This window comes from Cygnus atratus, chromosome 1 (genome assembly GCF_013377495.2).
Source record: "Cygnus atratus isolate AKBS03 ecotype Queensland, Australia chromosome 1, CAtr_DNAZoo_HiC_assembly, whole genome shotgun sequence".
Taxonomy (NCBI): domain Eukaryota; kingdom Metazoa; phylum Chordata; class Aves; order Anseriformes; family Anatidae; genus Cygnus; species Cygnus atratus.
In genome coordinates, this window is record NC_066362.1 from 59,343,028 (window position 1) to 59,368,833 (window position 25,806).

The 25,806-nt window shown below is 34.2% G+C and overlaps 1 protein-coding gene and 1 long non-coding RNA gene across 4 annotated transcripts in view; one reads left to right on the forward strand and one right to left on the reverse strand.

Moving 5' to 3' along the window:
* IGF1 (insulin like growth factor 1) overlaps positions 1-11,660 on the forward strand; it is a 55,489-nt gene extending 43,829 nt beyond the window's left edge. Inside the window, exon 4 of the mRNA XM_035562724.2 lies at positions 8,420-11,660. Within this exon, the coding sequence (XP_035418617.1) occupies positions 8,420-8,479 (60 nt within the window). The 3' untranslated portion in view covers positions 8,480-11,660. The remainder of the gene's footprint in view (positions 1-8,419) is intronic.
* The window catches only part of LOC118256050 (uncharacterized), a 76,131-nt gene that overhangs the window by 48,040 nt on the left and 2,285 nt on the right, over positions 1-25,806 (reverse strand). The window lies entirely within an intron of this gene.

The following is a 25,806-nucleotide window of genomic DNA, read 5'->3' on the forward strand; positions in this document are numbered from 1 at the left end:
CAGTGTACAGGCCTCCATTAAAGAAAGACAATGCCATGCTTTTTCTTTGGATAGGCTCCCCCAGTATGAATATATTTAGCTAATTCATAGCATTGATATTTACTGATTTTAACACCAACAACAAAAAACAATACCAAAGACGAATTATTTTTCCAAGCTGAACAATTTTGTTTTCTGCTTTAGAATATTTTCTCTGTGAATATTATCTTATATATAAGACATATATCTTATACATATATACAGAATTATATATGTAAGATAATATATGTGATCTCTGCATTTTCTTATTTCAGGATAGCGTTTAAGGCAGGATTAAGTGAACCATATAATATGTGCTGTCAAGCAGAACATCTCAGATTTTGTACACAATTAGGTTTTCTTGCCTTTCATGCTTCCAATGTAGTTTTTATTTGACATCTGCTCATAACCCATTTTAATAGAAAAATCATGGATTTTGGCTTTGGTTTAAGTGTTTTTATAGATGGTCTAGTTTCTAAAGTCCTTGAACAGATCATTCCTCCTATGCACAATTTGGTAGAACTTTGGTAAACTTCTTTCAGTAGAGGAGGGTTGTTCTTCTGTTTACAAGTCATATTGATGCTGATCTTTAGTCATTTCATTACGAACAAATGTACTACACTACACACACGAATCTGAATGATGAGGGGTAGTCACTGAATGATTAATGTGGCCTGGGAATCCCCAAATGCCTATTTGCTGATGTAAGGCCAGCATCAAAAACCAGATTTAATCCAATTACAGAGACTGTGTGTGTAGAGTTTTGTTTGTTTGTAGCTAACAAACAAAATATTTCTTCCTCTACAAGACTGTTATTTCTCCTGTTATAAGACCTTTATTCACAAATAAATATAAAGGTATATTGAAAACTAAAAACCAAATACTTCATTAATATACATATTACACAAAACATACTTCACTGATTCACCAAAAATAAAAATAAAAAGAAGGTATTTAGAAGCACTTTGTTATTGCCACAGCTGCTGTATACAATGGATCACATATCCAACCTTAACTCTATCCTAATTTAGATACCCAGCTTTCACCATCTTTTTATTTGCTCTTTCACAGTCAGCCTACACCAAAATTACCTTAAACTGGGGCAGCCAATGAATGCACCAGACATGCATAATTGCTTGCACAGAGAAATGAAGCATGCTTCAGAGCACAATGCTGTAGCTACAGGCTCACCACTCCAAAGTCTCTAGTGAACAGATGGGATAACTCAGATTATCTTTCCAGCTGGATTTCAGCACTATGGGCCTTAAGGAAGTTGTGAACTACAGAAATATGTAGTTTTTGTTAGTGCCCAGCAGTCAAACATCCTTCTCAGACATCTATCTAAAGGATACCAAACTCTCACTAGAGCATGTGTGCCCTACTTCAAAAGAAGTATCTCCACTACTCCCAGAAATATTTTATGCTCTTTGAGTCATAGCCTACAGGGGTCACCAAACCTGTCTGGGTCAGCAGCTGTGTGTAATGACAAAAAAATAAATAAATAAATTGCAATTTGAAATGCATTTTGAGCCTTCGAATTGTTTTCCCCAGTGTAGAACAACTGATCCAAGCTGGGGAACATGATAGTCCATACTGAAGTAGCAGCTCTGCTTTTAAATGCTCAGAAGCTGAAACAGAAGAGATGTTATCTTCTAATTTTTGGTGGCAACTGGACAATGGGTGGTCAATGAGAAAATGTAAAAATAGGTTTTTTTCAGTAGCCATCATATGTAGATGTAACAATCATATCTGCAACAGCAATTATGCAAAACCAACATAGCTGGCTAAGACTTAGTAAGCTGTTTACATCTGTTGTTTCTCTTCTGAATGTGAACTGCAATGGTAAAAACAGAATAGGCTTTATCCCTATAATCTCCATTCAACATACTCTGTGTTCTAGAGTATGTTGCCCTGATCATTCAGATTCCTCAGTACAACAGCAGCTGTCCAGAAATATAGAAATGGCATAAAATATGTAAGAACTAGAAGTAATGAAATTGGTTTCTCCAATAAGTTTCTTAAGGAAAGCTAAGTGATTTAACTTGATTTTCAGTTTAGTGTTCAGAGTGAAAAAAATAATAATAAATTAAAAATGTTCAGGCCAACTGTTCTGGACTGTTTAGGTAAGGGAAATAGAATTATCTTACATTCCATTGCAATGCTAAGGCCAAGGCCATAAAGACTGTTTTCCTTTCTTTTGTTTATTTAATTTGATTTGTATACTTTATATTACTGATATTCATTAGCTTTTCTATATCTCATTATTACATTGAATTAAAAAAAAAAAAGATCTTTTGAAAAGCAAAAGTCAGATTTTTCACAATGGAACTGCTGGAATTGAATATTTTTTTTTTCCAAAGGAAAACATTTTAATCTCAAAATAAAGCTTTTTGGTTTACTGCAGCTCTATTTTTATTTTATTTTATTTTATTTTATTTTATTTTATTTTATTTTTTGCTTAATTGACCTTCATTAAACTATTTTCAGCCTCCTCAAAACCTTGAATTTCAGAGAATTTATTATCACTTTAAAATCCCTTTTGCTTCTAACCAAAGCTACTGAAATTTATTAGTTCACCTTTTTACGTTAATTATGATAGTATTCAAAGACAAGACCCCAGTAAACCAAACAGTTAAAATTCCATAGAAATAAGATTTATGAAAATATTTGCATATTTAAACAAATAGTAAAATTTTGCAGGATCAGAATCCAGCAAGTAATTCCTTATTCTTTAAAAGAATAAGGGAAATATGAAGATTTGATTGAATAATCCAAACAATTTCCAGGATCTCTTTTCCAGTCATTAAATGATTACTCATCAATTCTGTTTATCCAAAGCTTGCTTTGTTCACTTGCTCATTACTTGAATACTCTGCTAAAAGCTTTGTTAGAATTGTTAGTGTTAAAAATAAGATACTTAGATATATACTAACTATTCATCTCACCAGAATGGTTAAAAATAGGAAATCAACTGCATATTACAAATACATTATAAAAATCTACCTCAATTGCAGTTAGTTATATATATAAACAAACATTCATAAAAAGGACACACGTTAATCATATGTCAGCACATTTCTAAAACTAAGAGAGATGTTCCTGAACTTTTAACAAAGAGAATAGGTGTAAAACCAAAGCACATTATAGATCAAGATTTTTTCTTTCTCCTAAAACTATGAGAACAATTGATGACCTTGTTTTCAGATTAGAATCTCATTTAATGAGCAAATACATCAGCTAGTGAGGCAGGAGTAAGGAAGAGGGAGAAACTTTCAGGTTTTGAACTGGAAGGCAGAGTAATGGTTTCATCAATTTTTACACTAAGTTTATGTCTAGTATTTTAAACTGTGTGAAAGAGGAACAAGAAGGAGAATTAATTTCTATCTTCAGTGTACATGGTTTCATCTAGCTTTTGTTTCTTTCATTATTCTATTTTCCGAGAAATGCTAAAAAAAATATAAATAAAAAAAAAATTAGTGTATTTATCCTTAAGTGAAATGATTTTTAACAGCAGTTTGGAAAACTGTTGAACAGAACTTTGAAAAACAACTGTTCTCTGTTCAAGAAAAGGAAATCAAGCTATTTCCACAATAATTGTGTATATAAAGGAAGACTGTGAATTGGAATTAAGCAGTGTCATAAAACCAGTGGCAAAAAGTTCTTACCAATTTAAGACTACAAGATACCTTGAGAATTAACACATGAAGTCAATACTGGAAAGGCTGATTATAAAATCCAGTAAATAAAGAAGAGGGAAAGCAAAAAAAAAAAAAAAAAAAAAAAAAAAAAGGTAATTTCATGCCATTTCCTTGCACCCTAAGCAAAAAGACCAAAGAGGTGTACCTCATGATATAATTTTGGTCTTCCTCAAATTTTTATTCCTTATCCTTCTTTAATCCTTATTTGTGGAAAATACACATAAATGTATTATCAACAAAGTAGCAATAGGAACTGGACTCTCTCAAAAGATCAGATACTAGCCAAAATCCTTTCAGATTTTATCTAATCTTCAAATTTAAATAAACAGTAAGCACAACTGAGAGAGAGGGGTAAATATGTTAATATTTTTACTTTTTGAAAATGTCATTAAGAAAATAGAAAGCATATTGCATTATTTCACATTATTCTTTCTAAGATTGGCAGAATCTTTTGTAATTGGCTATCAACTCACAGGTACATTTACAGACCAAAATATGCACAATGGCAAATCCTAATTTGTTGTACATCCATGCTACATTATCAAAGACAGCAAGGGAAGCTTTAGGTGTAACAGATAGCAGAACGTGGCTTCTTCACTTTAGTAATTTCAAAAAAAAATTGAAAGCAGAACTTGGCCTCTTTCACATCAGAAAATTATTTCCACCCATTGCTTACTTTACAGTCTTATTATTTTGTTATTGACCACACTGCCCACAAAACTAAAAAGCTTTCAGATGGACCTTCACTCACTGCTAAGATATCATATCTTACATAAAACTACAAACATTATACTTCCCATCTATTATCAATAAAGCAAGAGATCTTTTAATGCCAATATGAGGTTTGAAAGTCCATCCTAATAGTATAAGATTGATACTGCATGCTTCCCAGTAATCTTCAACTTAGTTAAATGACCTTCATTGTCAGTGGGGCAGTCGTTATCCTACTGTTAATGCTGCACTGTCTCCAAAGATCCATGGTTAAGGTGGTAGGTTTGAAGTCTGCACTTCTCTGTTCACAAACTGACTTATGCAAAGTTGACGTTCTGCAACTGACATCTTAACATGCTTATTGTCTTTGTCCAGATCTAAATATCAGACCAGAGGGCATGATCATTAAACAAGTATCACAAATGGGAAATTTATTTTTAATTATGTTTTTCAAAGACTAGGGAAATAAGGCACAATTTTCTATAGCAGAGTAAATGCAGATTTAAAATCCTGATTCAGGCATTCACACTTGTTTTCAATAGTCTCAACATGGTATACTTTGAAAAACTATGTTATACGTGTCAAAGGACTTTCCTGCATGCATGTTAATGCTACAACCAACAGTGCCACTTCTATGTATTTATGGATCAAAACACTGATTCCAGGAGATAAACTGTTCTAAAAGTAAATTGCAATGGCCCCTCAATTTCAAAGCTAGCCTGTGTGTTATGACAGCTCTTTTGCCATCTACATGCCAGAGCTGCGTCATGGGATTTGCTTTATTGCAATGGTTAAGCCATTTTGAGGTCAGAAAACATTAGCAGAGAGAATTGATCACTTAAATGCAAAATAGCTGTTGTTTTATAATAAGGCTCTCAATTTTCTTCTTCTAGATCATGAATGTGCAGCCTTCAAGAATATATGACTTTTTGCAAATAGCATGTAGTTTATAATTCTTTTCCTGTATCCTGGTGAGCTCTCCTCAAAAAGGAGAACCTAGCAGCAGCAGTAATAAGGCTATTTTGCTTTGTTACTATGAGGAAAAAACAAGGCAGATGAGTCAAGGAATTACCATCTTCTTAATGCATTGTTATGAGATAAACACTTAGAATCATAGAATCATCTAGTTTGGAAAAGACCTCCCAGATCAACAAGGAACCATCAGTCTGACCTACTGAGTCCCACCACTAAGCCATGTCCCTTGGTACCACACCCATACATCTCTTATATACCTCCAGGGACAGGGACTCCACTACCTTCCTGGACAGCCCTTTCCAGTGCTTGATCACCCTCTCCATAAAGAAGTTCTTTCTAATATCTAATCTAAACCTCCCCTTGCACAATTTCAAGCCATTTCCTCACATCCTCTCACTTGTCACCTGAGAAAAGAGACAGATACCTCCTTGCTGCAGCCTCCTTTCAGGTAGCTGTAGAGGATGATGGGGTCTCCCATCATCCTCTGCTTCTCTAAACAGCCCCAGCTCCCTCAGGCACTCCTCACAACTCCTGTTTTCTAGTCTCTTAACCAGCTTTGTTGCTCTTCTCTGCACATGCTTGAGCAACCCAATATACTTCTTGTGGCGAGGGGCCCAAAACTGAAGACAATATGTGAAGTGCAGTCTCACCAGTGGCAAGTTCAGGGGGACAATCACCTCCCTAGTCTTGCTGGCCACGCTATTGCTGTTGCAGGCCAGGACACCACTGGCCTTCCTGGCTACCTCACCACACTGCTGCCTCATGTTCAGGTGGCCATCGACCAGCACCCCCAGGTCCTTTTCCGTTGGGCAGCTTTCCAGTCACTCATGCAGCACTCAGCACTTACTCTTGTTGAATGTCATGCCAATAGGCTTGACCAATTTATCCAGCCTATCCAGATCCCTCTGCAGAGACTTCCTACCCTCAAACAGATCAACATTCCTACCCAACTTGGTGTTGTCGGCAAACTTACCGTGGTTGCACTTGATCCTCTCATCTAGATCATTGAAAAAAATGTTAAACAAAACATTTGTAGCATAAGGCAGGATCCTTAACAGTGTAAGACTCATCGGAAGTGCTGCAATGGTGCTTTAAGTGAAAATCAGTGAAAACTGAGGGGTTCATCCAGAATGAGTGCTTCAAGGTGAAAACTGAGGTACAAATTAGGGAAAACTAAAGACGGGTAGTTTTAGAAAAGCTGGAAGAGAAACAAGCGACCAAACAGCAATGTGTGTGTGTGGTTGTGTGTGTGGGGGGGGATAATAATGATAATTTCTGGATAAGCAGGATTCTGTTGAAGTTTTTGTTTCTGTATTCAACCCATCCTAAGAAAATTATTCTATAATGCTAGCAGTAAAATTTGATGAAGACAAGCCCAAGCCCATATCCTATTGAACTGATCACAGAAATAGTAACTAGATGATTCATCTCTTTCTCATTTAGTGTTGGATTTTGGGATAAGAACATCTACAATAACAGATTTCCAACAAAGAAATTTCTTCATTATGAATATTATTAACAAATTTGGCTTGTCAGTGATGATAATTTTTAGTTTGGCTCAATGTTATTACTTGATGGTGGTATGATTAATATAGTACTTGTTGGTTTTGTTGGTTTAGTTTGGTTTGGCTTTATATTCTAAAAATAGTAATTTAACTCATACCCATCAGAACACTATTTAGAGCCAGTGACAATCAGGAAGCTGTATGTGAGCTTAAGTTTTGTGATCCTTTGTCAGTTTATGATTTATTTTAAGTTTAATAGACACCAGAAGCCAATGGAAAGCTTGTATATAGAATACAAGGAAATCATTAGGAAATCATTAAAAAATCAATCAATTAAATCAATTAGGAAATCATTAAAAAACAACAAAACAAACTACCATAATGCACCAAATCAGCTCTCATTTTCCTTCTGTCTATTGGAAAAGCAGATAATATTTTCAATACTTTTAAAAGTTTAGAGGAGATTACATTTCTTTTTCTGCAGATAAAATAGAAGACAATACAGTGGTAGAGCAACATAAACAAGCCTCACCTTTCTCAGGGAGATTTTTTATGTATGTCCTTTTTTTTTTTTTTTTTTTTTTTTAGGATAGCAGACTTTTAACAATTCCTGTTAACCAAAAATTGTCACTTGCTAATTCTGCCTCTAGTCTGGTACAGAATGGGAAAAGATTTGAGTCCAGCTAATATTTACCAGCATGGTAAATGAGAAAATCAAACCAAAAGATGGATATTGCAGCTTTCAGTGCTTCTGGAACCTGGCCTGTGTATGGAAAGAGTGAAATGAGGGCATCGTTCATTCCAAAGCCCTCTTGATTTGCCTGGCACATCACTCTGGTTATGAAAATACAAATGATTTGGCTGCGGCTCCTGCAGTGAACCCACACTTTTTATCCCACTAAAGGCCTTATCCAACAGAAACCTTACACATCTAATGTGCAGCTTATGCTACATGTAGGTAACAGAGTCCCACTCAGCAATTTTGAAAACCTCTACTCACTAGGTACCAAAGCCCAGGAGGATCCATAAATCCTGCAGCTGCAATTTTAAACTTCCATGGCCCTTATGCATCCCACTTTTTCAAATATCATTGTTCTAAAAGAAAGAAAATTTTTGGTACCTACTGCACATCTAAGCCCATCCAGGTTCCAGTATGAAGAGATTTCCTCTTCCAAAATGCTCCAAAGTAATAGTTTTGGTATGGTAGGGTTTCTCTGTGTACCCTTACTATGCAAAATATGGTTAATGTTGTAACTACTCAGATCAACAATGACAGCAATCAAGATGTTTATGCCTAGAAGAATGGGGAAATGAGAGTACAGAAATTTTGTATAGTCAAGTTCTCTGTGAACTGGCCGAAGGGTTCTAATAACTCCAGCATTGCATTCAGGATAACCAGGATAACTGTTTTCTCACTAATCTATGTTGTGTGGTCATTCAGAATACAGAATATTTAAACCCATCTGGAATAAATTTTTGTTGTTGCTTTGTTTTTTTCTTTTACATCTTCAGGAAGTGCATTTGAAGAATACAAGTAGAGGGAACACGGGAAACAGAAACTACAGAATGTAAGAACATGACATCCACAAGAATGAAGAATGAATGTGCCATCTGCAGGATACTTTGCTGTAAATAAATTATTTGTTAAACATCGGAAGACTTAAAAAAAACTATGGTTTAAAAAGCTTGATGCAATCTCAACCAATGGGCATTCTCCCAGTGAACAATGCAACTAAACATTCCAATATTAAGTCTTTTAGAGAACAGAACATTTTAACCAGCCCAGAGCTAACATATTCTGTGGTTGATATATTACTGTTTGTTAACTTGTTTTAAATGTCCTGCACAAAATCTCTTAAAGTCCTGTGCCCCTCAAAAGCCTACAAATTTATGGGCCTTTGATGGATCCAATTGCACTAAATTAACCTATGAACACTGGCTGCTGGAGTCATTCGTCAGCCTTGTCTAAGTGGTGTTTTTTTTTTTTATTTGCACTTCTATACAAGCAACAGGCTGTTTGTTTTACAGTGTCTGATAACATTGTTTGTCTACCCCTTCATATTTGCACAGTTTGACATTCCCAGTAACAGCAGCAGTAAGGTAACATATACAGTTTTAAACATCCATTAATTCCATCTGTGGCATTTTGACAGAATATGGGTTATAGATACATTTGTTTTAATACAGTTTTATTTTTCTTTCTCTTGCAAAGATGCAGTTAATTGCAATTTGTGAGACAAAAGATTTTAAAAGCAGTTAAAGCATACATAGGCTCTCAAACCATTAATGATTCTTCCAGGTAATTGTTTGCAACAGTATAGGTAACTTCTTTCTTCCTCCATATAATGCAGTATGTAAAATTTAGCATATCAATAATACACATATATCAAACAGTATGTAAAAATCTCTGTTTTATAGTACAAAGGTGCTATTTTATAGTTTGTTATATGAAAGGGTCTGGCCAAAATGGTAATAGGTAAAAGCAAATATGGAAATATGAAGCCAAAGAATAAATAACAAAATAGTTTTAAGAATATTCAGTTAAATGAACTAAAATGGCTTTAGATTCCAATATGAAAATAACTTTCCCGTCTTAAAAAAAAAAAAAAAAAAAGAGATATTTTGCTTTTTTCCTTTTAGATGTTTAAATGGTAGTGTTTTCTCTTACAGTTATATGAACAGAATTATAGATGACTAGGGTCAGAGAAGATGATAAAACAGTTCTCAAATGACTTCAAAGTGTAGTGCATCAGGGCCTAAATCTTTCTCAAATACCAGCATTCTCTTCAAAAGTAACAGAAGGTTCATCATGTTCTTTACCATTTCAGTTCTTCCCAAAATCTGATGTGACTGAATTGACTGTTAATTAGGCCACTGCATCTCTCTGTAAATCAGAAAAAGCTAATCTAATCACAAAATTACAGTGTTGAAAGTCTTCAAGAAGACATGAACCATAACGTCCTTCAGACTGCTACTTAAGCTAGCATTTCATGCATTCTTACAGGAGACCCATACATATTTCCAGATAATCTCAGTCATAAAACCTTGATATGGAATGCACTGATTCTAACTTGAATAATACTGTTTCCTATGCCCCACTTTTGTAAATCAAGTCAGTGCTAGATTAGCCATGCAATAAGGTGGATAGATAGCCAACAGTGTCCCAGGGTGAACAACAAAAATCTGTATGTGAGAAAGGAAGAGGAGGCAGGGGAGAATGCATGGCTCCATCCTTTGCATGGTTCCACATGACTTCATCCACCTCACCACCCTGCACGCAAGCAAGCTCAGACAAGGGAAGAAGAATCCCTTGGTCACCTGTAAAGAAGGCATAGAGAATACTGTATAAAGGAAGCAATTAGGGAGATGTTAGATCGGATCTGTAAAGGCAATATTTCTCTTCAAAGACTCAAACTTACCTAACCTTCTACTACATGCAAGGGAGTAGACGATTGAATTGATTAAAATACAAATGAGAAGAATTTCTGTAGATTGTATGTTTTACAGCTCCTTAATAGTTTCTTGTGAAACATATAGGAAATGTAGGTCTTAAAAGTCTAACAAATTATTTGCTTGTTCCCATTTTATTCCCTTAGGAAATTTGGGTTTCATATTTTTTCCAAGAAAAGTGCAATGTATTCCTGTGTAATTCTTTAAGCCCTCCCCTTTCTGTGAAATGCATGTTTATATGCACAATAGGCTGCTATCACATTGTAAAAGCAGAACAGTAAATGAATAAAAAGAATCTGCCACAGCTGTCACTGACTGAGATAGGTATGTTGAAAAAAGGAAGAAGGTACAGAAAAGTAGGTGGGAACGGTAACCTAAGTTATTTACCACCAATTCAATACAAAAAGGTAGCAATTCTGATATCTATCACAGCTCTTAACAGACTTTTTTTTTGGTGGGAGGGATGGAGAGGGAAGTGGCTTTAATTTCAATAGCTGTTAAGAATTCTTAAACACATTCTAAGAATAAGACATTATTTTGAAGTCACAAACATAATACATACTTCCATTTTGTGTACCTCAACTCCTTCTGTCCCTACCTGTTCTGAAGTTCTATGAGGAGGAGGGAGGAAAGCTATGAGCACAAAAAGCAATTTTCAGATCTCTGTGATGGAAAATTTCTTCATAGGTAACATTTTGCTGATGCAATGCTAAGAAGATTTTCTGAATAGCTATAGGTCATTTTGTCATTTAATTCATGTAAATTAATCCAAATTTTGTTCTCATCCTGAGATTCATGCAATCACATTCATGTCATCATGTATCTCATGTATCTTTCATAGCAATACCTGACATCAGAATTTGACAACCATCTAACAAATTACAATTATTGGAGGAAACAACAAATAAGGAATAGCTTCAAATGAAACTTCAAAAGCAACACTTGGCATTGCTAGAAGATAAAGAATAAAAATAAAAAATCACAAAATGGAGACTAAATCTACCACTGTAGAGGTGAGAATGCATAGATGGAGAATGCATACTTGCATGAGAATTCTCCAGTCATATGGCAGTGAGCACATGATATACCAATCAGTGTGAAAGAAAGGGGCTGCATTAGCTTAATAATCTCAATAAACCCGCTACTTAAAGAAGTTGAATCATGAGCCAAAACATCTCCCTCCCAAATGTACAAGTAGTCTGACTTGAAAAACTTCTTAATTAGAGAAATTGATGGGTTCAGCTGGATTTTCAAAAGCACTCCAGTTATTTAGGAACGGGGCTCCCAATGGATACAATTTATTCTCATAAATCACTTAAGTGATAAAGAAAATCTCACTGGCCATCCTTCCACGTCATGTAAAACGCATGACAGAAGTCACAGATTTTTGCATTCTAGAATTGACATAAAACTCCAATTATTACACAGAATGTTGCTAAAGTGCAGAAGTTAAAAAAAAAAAAAAAGTGAATTAAGCTTCATTATTTTCAGTTAGTTCAAAAAGGACTTCACATCTAAACCCACTGAAGTTAATATATCTTTTTCATCAAGGTAGCAAAATTTGAGCCTTGTCTCCATAGTAACCATAATTAATCATTAAGTGTTTGAATGGCAAGTCAATAAATTCTATATTCTTCTGTAAATGTACTTAACAAATGTACGTGTACATCTGTGTGAAAGACTTGTATGAGTCTTATTTGTACCATTTAATGAAAGAAAAGAAAATCAAATAATGGGATACTGCATTCGGTCCCTGTAGATACGGTAAAGTAGCTACATTTTTCAGAGACAGATTACATTCCCAATACCTTTTCTAAGATAAATGAGTAAATTAGTGGTAAGCTTTCTTTACAGAAGTGAATTCCATTCATAAGTAGTTTCCAGTTGCCCCATAAACTGCTTTTTGAGTTAGCATCAAGGATGTTGATTAAGGAAGACTCTAGGCCAAGCAAGCACCGTGTCTTCTCGGCTCTGTTTTAACAAGCAAGTTCATGATAAGACAAGTTCAGAAAAGCATATGCATATTTGCTTTACCTTTTACTGATTTGGCCAAAAATGCCAAAGTGGTGCTATTGTTTTGTTTAAGAAAGTACTTGACTAAAATATAAAAGAAAGCATAAATATTTTTTTAATGTATGAAAATTACAATTATATAGATATGGATATTAAAATAGAAATACAACTAGCCATAACTTTTCAACTTTTTATCACTTGAAAATGGCAAAGAGATCTTAAAGTAATGGAGATGGGGCAGGAATAAGGGTCAAAATGCCACAAAAATTCATAGACTTGAAATGCAGTTCTGAATCTTTACTCCAAGTCTGAAATACAGATGAAGAAAAGCATTTAAAGTCAGGGAACAATGGATATGAATGAAAGCCTGTTCAGGTTACTGGATATCCTGTATCGTACCAAAGATTTTTAAGCCACACTATAGACTGAAATAAGGGTTGAGTTTGGCTTAACGTCAGTGGCATGATACAGTCAAGATTTTCATTGAGCACAAGTTTTTCTTTATACTTGATTACCTTCTCATTCATGGCATGCCCCCAAAAGTAAATATTCTTAAAAAAAAATAGGACAAAGAAATGCATCTGATGTTGACAAGGAATGAAGAACAAAATGTTCCTAACGTGAAACTGATATTATTTTTAATTCTCACCAGTTTCAAATTGTGAGAAAAAGTTGAAATATATGGCTAACAGTCTGTGAATTTTTTTTTTTAAAGTTTATGTGGTCACTATGAACATCCTAATGTGCAAAATTACACATTTCATTGTTTTGTTTTGTTTTGTTTGTTTTGTTTTGTTTTGTTTTAATGATAGTAAGTTAAGCCCAAATAGAGATTCTTGGAACCTATAGGCTAGATAGAATACTGATGTTCTGATGAAGGTATAATCAATATATTTAAAATGTTTTATTTTTAGTCTGAAAAGGAATAGTAATAATTTATTTGGGGACTCAACCTATACTGGTCCCTCTTTTAAGGATACTGTTCAGTAAAAACAAGTCTTCCAAATGCCAAACTTCTATTCAAAACCAACATTAATTCCTCCCTCCCTCTCCCCCAGCAAATCTTGTTAAAACACTATTGCAACATAAGTTTTATTGTTTGTCTGTTTGTTTAGGGGGGGTGTTTTGCTTTGCTTCACTTTGTTTTGATTTTGGGGGGCAGGGGTAGGGAGGAGGAGACGAGGCCTTCAAGTGATTAAGATTTTTCCTCTTGGGTACAATCCACAAAAAATAAAGAATTTGCCTTCATGAGATTACTAATTATGTAATTAATATGTAATTACAATTCATGTGTGGAAGTAGCATTACAAAAAGTAACTGGATTAAGATTCAGTTTTAAAAGAGGAAAAAAGTCATTAACACAAAGCTTTTACTCATTCTAAACTTACACTATACATTTTGCTTGTCACAGCATTGTAATATTCTACTGGACTTAAACTGTCCAAACGCACAGTATCTGATATATAAATCTTCTTTGTTTTTTTACATGAAGGGTGTTATAAGAATATCTGAAACTTGATTACATATAGTACAGTAAAGAGATACCAGTCTAGCAGAGACCAAAACAAGAAGGACCTCTCTGATGCTTATATTATGTTAGGAAATCTTACATTAGTTGCATAAAGGGTGTGTGTATGCGTGTATATATATATATATGTATATTTATATATATGTATATATATATATAAATTGTTATAATGCATGTATGTGTATGTGCATGTGTGTGTGCATGTGTATTATGCTTTTCTTCTTTTTCCTCTCATGCAGAAGTTGAATTTATTGCTTTTTACACATTACTTCTTATAGATTATATTCAATAATCCAATTGGAATCTAATTTTAGAAGAACATTGTGTAATATGGGTGTCACAAGTTAGATCCTATATTTGTTTTTCACACCTGAAGAAATCACCTGATTTTAAGACACTTCTCTGCTGTCATCATGCAAATCTATTCATCTGTTTGAGTATGGATGTAAAATACAAACTCTGAGTACTTTATTTTGAAAATATTGACTTAGGAATTTTATTTCATTCTTCTCAAGATGACTTCTGTTAAGTGAGATTATTGAAGTGTAAGCATCCCTTCAAAGTAAGAATAATGGGTAATACAAACAGAGAAGAATGAAGATTTCTGACATTTAATAATATAATTTCAATTATTTTGTGTCAATTAGTTACTCTTTATAAGTAGAACATGTCTCCCTGTATTACCCTTAAATATTTCAGAAGTGGAAAAGACTCAGTACTGTAAATTCCTATATCCAATTTTTTTGTAACTGTTTTGATATCTCTTCAATAACTTTTTATTTTGCCACCTTGGCTCACAATAGTCATAAAATCATGAACACACTTCTGCTGCTAAACATTCTTTCCCACAAACAAATATTATATGCACCCATTTACAATATTTACATTCACACTTGATAGATGTTCTTAAGAAACAGCATAAATATGGTTGGAAGATATTTTTTTCACATTTTAAAGGTATGAACCATTTTTTAACTAAATCAAAGACATTCTACCTTACTGTATTTTACATTCGTTACTACCATCTCATTGCTTGAGAAGCAACAACAAAATACCTGATGAACAAAAACAACTGCCCTCTATCTTGGTAAATAGGATCATGCTTCATGTACTGTTGTGTTAAAGAAAGGTTTAACCAGATAACTATAATTACAACTGATTTCATGAAATTCATGTTTTGTAGTGAAATATGTAACTTTGTACATTTTAAAATCAAATGAATGTTCAATTTTTCCTGGTTTACTGTCATTAACCATTTTTGTGGTATGAAAAAGTCCACTTCAGTAATGATTAAAGGCAAAGAAGCCAAGACCAGTAGACTAAAGTGCTATCAATGTAAGGCACAATGGCCTTATTTCATGCACAGGATGAATTCCACTTTTTTTTTCCTTTTTTTTTTTTTTTAATTTTAGATTAGAATTTCAAATCAGCTTGAAATAAATACTATATAAGAAATATAATACTCTTCACTGTTTCCACTTAGAGACAAGTTTGAATATAATAAAGCACATGCAAGCTACACTGCATGATACAGTAGATAAATCTTACCTTTTGATTTATAGCCATTTCTACAGAATTAGTTTGAATGAATTCTATAGAAGTCCAATGCAAGATGAAAAAAATATATATTGTTAAAGTTGTATAATCATAATAGTTGCCTGATTAAACTGTCTCACCAAACAATAGTTATAAAGTGCTCCACTGAAAGCGTACTGATACTTCATAATATTCTGAACAGCTTTATCTGTAGTCTGATATTTCATGTTGCTTTTATCAGAATGTGATTGTGCCATTTTAGTTTCTTAATGCTTGGAATCTTTGGGTTGAATATTAAACATGTTTATCAATCCTCAGGATTTTAGGAAACAAAATTAAACTAGAAGAAGCAGCACCACCTGCTGCTGATAATCATATCATACATGGGCTTTCTCTCCTACCAAATTATTTGCGTAAGACACCCAAAAGTGCTAAATGAAGAGATCGATAGCACTTATTTTTCTGGAGGTCACCCTTCCAAATAGAAATATTAACTATCCTCACTTTCTTCACTGTTGGACTTCAGCTGGTATCCTGACTAAAACTGGGGTTTCCATGATGCAAGCATGAATGTGGATACATGAATTTCTGATTTCACTACTGAATAATGCTACTATTAACATTTCAAGTCATTATCACCAAACAGTGACAAGTGTTAAGTGTTCATTAACTAAAAACAATTTAAACTCTCTATTAAAGTTCTAACTGGATTTATTCTTTCTTTTTTATTTTCCTGTGCTTACTCATAATACAATGTCACTACTTGATGACAAATAATATTTCATACTGTGTATGTAACATCATTGTGTTGCAGAATCCCCCAAATACCTCAACAATGTCTTTGTTGCGCTATCCTCCCCATTTAGCACTTAAAAGCTTTTCTAGTAATGACCAATAAATCAAAAAAAACAGAGCTCCTAATATGTACAAATATAAAAAAATTATCAAGAATTTTTGCTAGTTTGCAGTTCATGTAATGCCATCTTGACCACTCTCTTCCCCTCTCTCTACAAGCTGTCTACAACACTAAACTCTGCTCCATAAATAATAGTGTATTCACGCTTTTAAAGGCTTTTATATGCTTTTATGGTAGGTAAAGGTTGGAAGAGGTAGTTGACTGATTTTCACTTTTATCTACTTTGATTTCAGTAAAGGGCTTTGTCACTCTGTATACATAAAGGCTAATGCACCCTTTGGTTTGTAGAATGTACTGAAATGTTTGCAGCCCTCTTGGTATCAGGTCCAAAATGTGAAGCATTACTGTTAAGAGGGTATCTTTCTAATGTATTTGTATGTATAGCTTACACCTCTGTGAGGTCTAATAAAGGATTATGGTTAATAAAAAATGTGTTGAAAATTCCTCCACCACATAGAATTTGCAGTAATTTAGTTTTCTTTTCTCTTCTCTGACATTTCTGACATTTCAATTCTCAAAATATACCAAAACCAGGACATACCTAACAGAATGAGCAGGCTTCACTACCAAGATAGAACTGACAGAGAAAGTTAAACAGTGGCTCAAGAGCCTTGAAAAAATGAAGTGTCACCAGAAGGAATTATGGAATCTATAGGCAAAATGAAAGGTCATGAATGAACAGGAACAAACTGGTATCTGAACTCTGGTGCATAGCCACTTACTCAAAAGCTCCTTGATATATGAGAACTAGGTAACATATACTGAATCTTTCAAAGATTTCCAAGGGATTTCTAAAGTATGCCTTATATCTCTGTCAGTTCAGTTGTTCTCAAGAATGTAATCTGGAGGTATGTGAATAAATATTGTATGGCATCTTGCAGAAAAATGAAGATGATTGTTGTGAAGTTATGCCTCAAATCTGCTGGGAGTTCTGTAGAAGAAAGAACAAGCATGCAGGGTGATCTTGGATTTGAAAAATACTTGTAAATGAGGTCCTGCCTCAAAAGATTTTATAAACAATAAGCTGTCATGGAATGAGAGGGAAGTTCATACATGCACACTACTAACTTAAAAAGGGAGGGGTAGGGGGAGAGACAGAGAGAGAAAGAAAGTAGGAACACTGGCCGGTCAGTGGTGGAGGGGCGCCATATGTGTAATCCTGCTGCTATCTGTTTCCAGGGCCCATGCTGTTCAAATTTGCCTAGACAGAAAAGGGGTAAACTGTAAGAACACAAAGTTTATGGCAATATTAAAGCAATCAGGTTGCCTTGATAAATGCTACCTGTTCCCAGTCATCTTCATATCCTTCATGTGCTTGAAAACAGCTTCCAAGGTTTTTTCTATAACTTTCCCTGGGACTGAGGCCAACCTGAGCTCCCCAGGTCTTGGTTGTCTCAGATGGGTGCAATATTTGCATTTTTTTTTCAGTCACCAAATGTCTCCCACAAGTGCCATGACCTTTCTAATATGATGGAGAGCAACCTCACAACAATACTACACAGCTCACTTAGCACCCTTGTATGTATCCCATCTGGCACAAGTGCTTGGGTATCTCCATTTGGCTTAAGTACTGCGTAATTCTGTCTTCCTTCCTTTGTTGTGGGCAATGTTTCACCCACAGATATTCTGCTAGTAGACTGATGGTTCTGGGAGGCTTGTGGACAGTCTAACCACTACGAATGCAAGTAAGACACAAAAAAAGCCTCTGGCTCAGGAAGTCCCTGAATTATAAATAAATCAAGGGTAGGAAAGTTTCACTACGTATTGCCTTCTTCTAGTGTTTTTCCCTGGACATTCATTTTGGCTACAGTCTGAAACAGTTTCCTGGACTGCTTTCCCTATCTTATCTTCACTCTGATTTCTTATATTCTTAAATTTTTACCCTACTGGCACAGTAGCTGTCCTATTATCTAAGTACACATTCTCTAAGTCCACAACCCCTACAGTAATATCTTACACACAAAATTCTCTATTTTATATTTAAATATTCACAGCCAATAATTTTTAAACCCACATTGTGGTTCATAGTACTTGAGAAACTTATGGAGATTTCAGTTAAAAAATATTCACCCAACAATGATAAACATATTTTCATTCTTACTGTCTGATAATGAGATACAGTTAACAGAGGCCACAGCAACTTGTAGATTTGGCAACATGGCTAAGAAACAATTTAAAAATCCATCTGTCTGTAAATTTAATCACAAATTAAATAATTTTTAATTGTATGTATTGCATACATTACCACAAGTTTCCAATCCTGCATGAACAGCATGTACTTGTTAATAAATATGACTGTATGGCAATTCTAACACAACCAAAATAAAAACACTCCACAGGGGTTAAGAAAATGTCGAAGAAATGACTAATAGTTCACACAAATCAAAGCCTTAGTGGCCAGCTCTTTTCTTCAATTGTGCATTTCCTCAGATACAGGTAATTTAATTTATAGAACATTTGATTAAAGAGTTCTTGCAGATTAACCAAGTTTGGTTATTGGCTTACTGGGAAATTATCTTATTTATCTCCCGAAATTGGAACTGGTTTTGGATCACAGCTAAGGATAAAAATCAATCTACAAATCAATTGCTACTTAGAGGCCAGAGGACTTCCGGAAGCTTAGTAAGAATTAGGACTATCAATAGCAGCTGTTTAAAATCTCATGGAAGAAATTCATATTTTACTAGTATAAAGTCGATATTGTGTATGTAAATTTAAGCTGATTTTTTTTTTCCTTGGGAAAGTTTATTCAGCTACATGAGTTTTTTTCCTTTACTTTCACAGTGTTGTTTGGTTAAAAATATCTTTATACATAAATTACATTAATTGTGGCTTAAGAATTTATGTTTTTACTTACTATATCTCTGTTAAATATTTAGATTAAGTTGATTAGTAATGATTCTATACCTTTCATCTCAGTGAAAAGGAGCTACCTCTGAGAAGTATGTTTTACCAACTGAGAGGGTGACAGAGTTATTAACATTTGTAACAGCTTGCACATGGTGTGCTACATATCAGTAGTACACAGATTTTCTGCAGGCTTTCTGAAAAGAAGTCAAATGTCATCTCTATATTTTGACAACCAATATGTAGAGAAGCAACTGATTAGAACAGGAAGAGAAGCACTAGTCAAACTGAGATAAAACAAAGATGAAAGCAGGATTTCCAGATTACCACGGGCTTAATTTTTGTTTGGGGAGTATTTGGTCTTAACCTTTAATACAACAACCATTTCAATTAAAATGCACTGTCTTTGGCCCAGCCACCAGGCCCTCCAAGACTCTCCTTCTCAGCATGTACTCTATCCTCTAAGATCTATTCAGTCTTTTTGGTTTTATTTTTATTATTATTTTTTCCTTCTCTTCCATATATCATATTCTTGCTACATAGTGACCTGCTTCAATAGGAGAAGCAGGAAAAGGCACTGGCACAGGCTGCCCAGGGAAGCTGTGGACGCCACATCCCTGGGGGTGTTCAAGACCATGATGGAGGAGGCCCTGGGCAACCTGATCTAGTGGGTGGCATCCCTACCCATGGCAGGGGGATTGGAACTAGGTGCACTTCAGGGTCCCTTCCAAAAAAAAAACAAAAACAAAAAAAAACTGGTAAGTCTACTGAGTTGGGCACTATGTCAAGAAGTGTGTCAATCCCTTCAGGCTGAAAATGGAATCAAATCAGATTTCCCTTCTACACATATTGCAATTATCTTGCAATTTTGGAAAAAAAAAACAATGTCAGCATTTTTGGGGTTCCTGATACTACACCGTTAAGCATTTCCTGAGTCTCTCAATAAGATCAAGGCCTTTGAAGACTTAAACACTATACAAGATGGTTTCCAGATCCCACTGTGGATTACAGGTGAGGGAGGTATTTTAATTCTTGGGGCGGAACTGCTCTGGGCATACAACACATCACAATACTGTTAATCACTTACAGGTCTTTTATGTTAAAAGCATATAGAGCAGGGAAATTTATTTTTTCCTCCATTAACAGGCCTTAAGAAAGTTCTTGATTTTGTCCAATTTTGGCCTAGGTGTTGTCAATTCAGATATCTATTTTATTTAATTCTTTCAAATAGTTTATGTTTCTATCACATCCAACATTTGTATTCTAGTTCACATTACATTGGTCTGTTACCTGTATTTGCATACTCTTGACTGCAGAATCTTTATTCACACTGTGCAACAGAGATACATTTCTTCATTTCATGTTCTTCCAATCCTTGGTTTTCTGAAAATACTTTATATTATTTTTGCCTTTCCTGCAGATCTTCATCTGTATATCATTATCATTGCTGGTGCTTCCCAGCTTCAAATATTTTTTAGTAGACATAACTCATTCCTGGCTCTTAAAGCCAAATCAGTCAGTAAATTTTTTGCTAATTTAGCATGCTGAACACAGTCCTGTACTGTTTTATTAAGCACACCCCATTATTGTTTTAGTAATCAATAAATAAGCAATTGACTTCAGACAAAACACTTGAATTAGCTTTTTCTGCAAATATAACTTACTATTAAACACATTTCCTGCTGTTCTTTTTCAGTCCAAATAGCATGAATTTTTTATGCAGTTTTCTAACTTAGGTCAAATACTGAGTGTTTATTGATATGCCAGCCAAAACACCAACAGCTTCAGTTAATATTAGAACATTTCCTCCTCCATAAAGTTTCACTTTATGCTCTTTCTATTTCAGTGTCCATACTGTCTGTAACCAGAAAAACAAGATAACTTAATAGCTGAACTTGCAGTATACTAACCCTATCACTACCCAAGGACTCCAGTGAGACAAGCAATTTTGTCATTTGAATCAATGTTTCTCCTTAATAAAACCTATATTATTAAAATTATAACTATACCTCCATGAGTATTTGTTCATGTCATGTATTGTAAGTCTACTAATATATTTGATCTATTATAATATAATAGATATCTATAATATAATCTATTATAATACAGATATATATCTATTCATTAATGCATGATATGCCTTTTTCTACTTCAACAGAAACCTATGCAATTGTATTTTATTCTTTATGATTTTGCTCTCTCTAGCTTCTCTTTTTACTTCCTTCACTAAGGTTTTTCAACCATATTTAATAAGAGGCATATTTAAACCTCATTTTATTTGAGGACTTTAAATTGCTGTACGCCTTTCAAATAAATAACAAAGTATAAACTTCATGCATCCTATATTTCACATAACTTCCGATTCTTTGCCCTGTCAGGGTAAAAATTCCTTGATTTGATTTTGTTTTCCTAGTTATCATTTTATATATGCTGCCCTACTTCTTTTCTCTGCTCCTTTACTTCTTACTTCTTTCTATTCTCTTATCTAACACAAAAACCATCTAGTCCATGTATTTCCTCTGTTTTTTGAAAAAGGATTTTTACAGGGAAAGGTTTTTGCACTGCCTCCTAAAAACAGGCATACTCTTTATTTTTTTACACAGCTGGATTTTTTGACAAAACATGATTTTCAGGTAACTGTCTTAATGAAGCAGCTGCCAATGCCATTTATTAAATTTAGCCTCCTAGAAGATACCTTATAATCCCATTTAGCTAATAGAATATATCTGAGATAAGAATATTCTGTAAGTGTGTAGTTAATGTTTCATCTGAAAGCACTTTTCCAATGTATTGGCAATTTATTACTTCAGAGAATGTAATTTATTATGTATCTTCTTCTAAAACCATCCCTTTGGGCACATCTCAAACATTCATTGGTACTGTAAGCACCTTATTTCTCTCTTTTTCAAATGTTGATTCATGACTGCGCATGTTTCTTTGTACAAAAAATTGTTAGTGCCAAACATTCTTTCCCCATCCCTCATGCTCTAGTAATTATACATACAGAGAATCTCTCAAGAGAGTATTTTCCATGCTATCTGGCTTCTGCGTGAGACAGTAAGTCTAGGCCATGAGGAAGAAACTTTGTCCTCCCCTTTGCGGTGCTCACTACTCCTTCAAGCTTCCCAGCAGCAGATAAAAACAGTAATTTATTCACTTAAAGCTGAAAATTTCCAAAGAATCCTCAAATGTGGGAAATGAATGGCAATGTTTTCATTTTATTTTGGTTGGACAGAACAACTTCCCCAGTATTATTCAGCCTACAAGTATCAGATTGTCCCTGGTACCCTGATTAGCAACTCAGTGTTTAACCCATGCCACTATGGTGCTTCTCCAGGATCTTGTGATTTCTTTCTGATTTGGTATTGTTGTTCCTTAAATTCTCTCAAGCATCTGAAATGGTGACAATCGAGAGCATCTAAGAATTTACTTTGATTTAGATACTCCTAGCATTATCATCACTTAGAACTACTTCCAGATACCTGTAACTTCAACTTCCCTGCTGGCAAAGGAAAATTACCAGAGCAAGAAGGCACAGTGTTTTCCTTCCATCCTGTTCACAAATATATTCTCCACTTTTTCTTTACTTCCTGCATAGTACAAGTGGTCCACAGGTCCTACTATCTTCAATTACACAGATTTTTCCCATTCTCTCTACATTATGTGGCAAAAGCAAGCACACATAACTTGTCTTTGAAGGCAATCAGATAATAAGATCTGGAACAGTATTCCTGAAAATTGCTGGAGTTTTTGGATATGAACACTTTATGAAGTTATAAAGGGTTCTGCTCTTTTTCCACCACAAATTTCTCATTACTTCAGGCAAGCTCTTAAAGTTCTTGTACCCAAGAGTATCTAGTTAACAAATTGAAAGTAACAATATTTTCGTATTATGAAAACATTTCAAACTTTCATGGACCATGACTGTAGAGAGCTAAGGCCTGGCAATAAAAGCAATGAGAAGAAAATTGCCAGTGCTGTGTTCATTCTATTTTAAAAGAACATTACATGAAAACATAATCCCATTAACCTGATCCTGTCTTCTGATTGATTAACAGATTCTGAATTTTGGGGAGATTAATTCAAGCAACTGTAAAATTTATCAGTTTTTTAGAAATACATGGACTTACATAAGCACAAGCTTATGTAGATGAGGGATATTGTACTGCACAAAAAGCTGGCAAAAATGTAATATAAGATAAAACTTTGAAAGGTTCATAAATCTATCAGGTCAACAATGAAATCAAATGTAACTTGCATTTGGAATGTCTATCCCACTCTAAAATATTCTGTTCAAAATTTGGCTAAAAACATTCTTCAAGAATTTCTAATAATAGGGTGGATTCTTTCCTATCCAGCTTGTCCCCTAACACAGGAATGGCTACTACTTGTCCAGTTTGAGTGTACATATAACTAGAGATAGTACATGGGAAGAGAAAAAAAAATAAAAATCTTTAACCTCAAAAGTTTCAGGAAACTGAAAGACCACATGCAAAATTGTAAAAGCTGAAACATAACAGTAATTACATAATACCCTACGATGAAAGCCCCTCTAAAACTCTCAGTTTAGAAATGTGTCATGTGGTGCCTCAGATTACTGAAGACTGAACTTATTATCAAGGTGGTATGCCATATAATTTGAACATAACATAAAAAAATGACAGCAACTAGTACAGATAATTATGTTATGAGATCATGAATGAATAATTCTTTCTACTTAAGGAACATCTCAGATTGTTTTTCAGAAGAAAATGAAGCAGAATTATCTTCATTTTGCATCAGAGGAAAGTGAAAGACAAAATTCTAGTTAATTTGTTCAAAAATATAACAGAACCAAGTGCAGCATTTGAGAATTCCAAATCTGTTAAAAACAAGTATCTTGTTACAGGTATTCTATTATTCTAGACTTGGGAAATAAAGCCTCATATGTAAGATAGCTCTGATGATAAACTTACTAAAATCAATAGGAAGTAATGTCAAGGCCTTTGAAATGTTTATGACATCCTTTTCTAGTTACATACAGATTATCTATTATATATTATGGGACAATGCTACTTCATACACATAAATTTTCTATCTGTTTCTTTAAGTTTATATTGTTTCAGTAGTTTGTAGCCGCTGATTCAACTTTGTCAATAAAGAGTTTAACCTGTGTACTAAAATACTTAGATAAAGTTAACCCAGACTTTTCAGAGTAACTTCAAGAAAAATTAAGCCATTACATTCATTTGAACATAGTGTTATGTAAGCACATCATGTCTATATATATACAGAATATATTTATGCCACTTTCAGCATACCAATTTAAAAGTTAGGCCTGGAAGTCTCCAATTGGTGGAGACTCCAAAACCAGTGTTCTGACATTATCTTGGAAGTCATATTGAAAGCACTATATAGAGTTAATCTTCATTTATCACAGATTTCTTAAAAATTCCTCCAAACAAAAAGAGTCATTGTTTTTTTTGAACACTGTAAACACCTTTATGCAGCTCTTTGGACTGAAATATAGGTTATGTAGATATTCCCGAACAGGTTAACTTTTATTACTCTTCTGCAAAAATGTAGCCTCATTGGTCTCCTGGTAAAGCAAACACACAAATTCAGCTACCACAAGAGGTGGTAAAGGGGCTTTGTATCTCTCTTCAGTAACCTCTTGAGAAATCAATGGCTAGATGGGATTAAAATAAGAATTTACATCATGTAAGCAGACAAGTGACATTGAATTGGGAGGAACCGGCACCTACCCCATATTTCTCAACATTTTTTCTTTCAGTAGGGCTGCACTATAGATATTACCATTCAGCAAAAGGGTAAAAGCTCTAAAACAGTCAAAACCAGAAAAACAGGCTAATTCAAGAAGATAACAAACAATTACTTTGTGAATCACTGCTGAGAACCCTCTTCTAATCACAATGTGGTTGGTAAATTTTGCAATGTAATTATGAGGAAGAAAAGAGAAGGTTGCAGCAGACAAACAGGCTCTAAAAAGTATGCACTAAATTACTAGGTGACTAAAGTTTCCAACTTTAATTGAAAAAGGAAATGCTTAAAAAAATCTCAGTGTGAAAACAACTCCTTAAGTCTCTGGAGAATAAACCTATATTCATATAAGAGGACTAACAGACAATTTAATAATGTATCAAAAAACAAACACAGATAACAAAAACCTGAATATTCATCAATACTCTTACTGGCATTCACAAAGGTTTTTTATGCTTAATCAAATGAGACTTGGACAGTTTTTGAACATGAAAAAGATGATACACAGAATTCATGTGTCAATTATTTCTCATGCACTTTCCTCAGAAAAGGAATAAGATTTTGATCATTTTAAAGCCCTGATAGTGACTTGTCTGTTTACATATTGTGTTAGGGAGAAAGCAATGAAAGCACATAAGTGTCTCATTATTGACTGAAGGAAAACTTTGTCTCACATTAAGTTCAAAATCTGAAGAAGATCAGATTCATAAGTAAAAAATTATAGTGCACATTTTCTTACTTTAAAAAAAAAAACAAAACCAAAACAAAACAAAACAAAAAAACAGACTACTGCCCCAATCTTACATATGGAAAATATAGTATGGAATATATCAAGAATTTAACTTGTCA